At 42.3% G+C, this 2,166-nt stretch overlaps 1 protein-coding gene across 1 annotated transcript in view; it reads left to right on the forward strand.

The window, feature by feature from the left end:
- LOC101848434 (stabilin-2) overlaps window positions 1-2,166 on the forward strand; it is a gene marked incomplete at both ends in the record, with an annotated part of 110,080 nt that overhangs the window by 31,144 nt on the left and 76,770 nt on the right. Inside the window, 1 exon segment of the mRNA XM_013082691.1 lies at window positions 1,129-1,312. Coding sequence (XP_012938145.1) covers window positions 1,129-1,312 — 184 coding nt within the window.

Raw genomic sequence — 2,166 nt, forward strand, 5'->3', positions numbered from 1 at the left:
TGTGTGTGTGTGTGTGTGTGTGTGTGTGTGTGTGCGTATATAACTGTTGACGTGGTCACAGCGCGCATGGAAAGACAGATTACCCGAAAAATAATATTTTAAAAGAATTTTAGCTCGCCATTGCGGTTTGTTGATTTAACATTCTATTTCTTTTTAGGCATGTTCCTGTTCAATGTTTGTTGTTCAAATGGCTTGTCTCCGATCCGAGATGCATCTTAGCTCTTATCTAGTGGTTACATTAATCATTTGTGTTTCTTTGTTTCATTTTTCTTAATCTTTTATGAATGTAGCAGACCCATAAATGTCCTGTTTATCGACAAGGGTAATGCTGTGGCACATTTTGGAGCAACATACACAAATCAGAAACCCCAATGTGTGCATTTAGTTGTAGGCACGCTCTTGCCTGCCTTTTTAAGCTTACTGTTAAGAAGCGTAATAGCTGAAAGTAATAATGGAGTTATGCTTCCTTTCCAAAGTGCCCTTACACAGTGCATCTTCAAACGTTGTCGAATGCTTGTTATCATTGAACTGAAACATAATTGAGAAGTTTGGGAATTATTTATACATGCCTAGGTTTGGGGGAATGGGGGGGGGGTCAATTTATCATCAAGCACCGGATCTGCGACAAACATCAATGATCCTAGTTCTCCATTCATTCCTTTGCTTGGACGTTCTTTAAAAAAAAACTAAGAAAATACGGTATCCTGACCTTTACGTGCTGCCCACACATTTAGGTCGTGCAATTTATACAAAACTGAAAAAATAAAAACTGTACCAAAACCCAAATTACATGGTGTCCCTGTCGCAGTCTAACGGTACAGGTGCCGACAGGTAAAGTTAACAGGAGATTTAAAAAAACGAGTTTCAATGCTCTTCTTAGAGTGATTTTTGTGTCAGGGCAAAGTTTTACCGTCACTCTCAACAAAATCACCTTGTGTAAGAGACATTTATTTGCCTTTTAGGCGAATAAAAATGTTTGAGCAGTTTGGTGCTCACGCAGTTAGACTATGACAGGGACGATAGATTAACGATCTCTTGTCTCCCCCCTACACCCTCACCCCTACTCCTCCCCTCTTCCTCCCCCTCCCCTCTTCCTCCCCCAACCCCTCCCCATCCCCTCTTTTCCAGCATGCACATGCCTCCACGGACAGTGTGACGAGGGCCCCCAGGGGTCCGGCCTGTGCAAGTGGAACTCGTGTCAGCTGGACTACGTCGGGGACAAGTGTAACAAGAAACTGATGAAGTGCGGCCAGGACGTGACCCTGTGTCATGCCAACGCCGAGTGCTACGTCAACGATGACGACATAGCCAGGTAAAACAACACCTGTGTAATTGCAAATTGTCATTTTCAAAAATAGTGTAGGAGATGTTTTATTCGCCATCTCGACTTGAGTAGGCCCTGGTCCTAGTAAGCCCCCTAGATCATCTAAATTGTGTCGAATGCGGTGTAAAATATTTGCAATGATTTACATTCGATCAGAGGACTTTGAAAGCAAAGGAAAATGGACCCCCCCCCACTTCCTTCCCCCCCCCCCCCCCCAAACACCCAGATGATAGCTGTCCAGCTTTCTTTCTGTCCAGTCTGCAGACCTGGATCCAGTAGAACCAAACAAACTCGCCCAGCTTCCCACCACAAAGAAACGAAACTCAAAACATGTAGGTTGCCTTCAAAAGACAGGATCCTTTCTTTTTTTAAATTTTTGTAAGACCTCAAACTGAACACACACAAAGAATTAATGTCTAGATAGAGTTAGTTCTTAAATATTTCTAGCTCTGCCCAGTACTCAGTCTAAGAATTACTCTTTGGCGGAGCGAATTGTCAGAAAGCAGCAAGGTAATAATTTCTCCGAAGTCTGGCAATTTTATAATTATTATTATGTGGAACTATTACACAGAACCTTCCAGACAGGACCACAGATTGCCTTTTACAGAAATACTGGTGGGAGTGATTAGCTGATGTCATTTCGTAACTCTTTTGTGCGTTTTGCTGTTTATGGCAACGGCTAGATAAATAATTGTAAATAATTGTTATTTCAGAAGGTGTGGGTTATTTTTGTTCGCGCTTTCATATACGACTTCTACGTCTTCATACTGATGAAGGAGCAGTATTCGTACTTTGTACATAGTCTCCAGCCCTTCTCGTTATCTCTCTCTCTCTCTCTCTCT

This window comes from Aplysia californica, unplaced genomic scaffold (genome assembly GCF_000002075.1).
Source record: "Aplysia californica isolate F4 #8 unplaced genomic scaffold, AplCal3.0 scaffold00188, whole genome shotgun sequence".
Classification (NCBI taxonomy): domain Eukaryota; kingdom Metazoa; phylum Mollusca; class Gastropoda; order Aplysiida; family Aplysiidae; genus Aplysia; species Aplysia californica.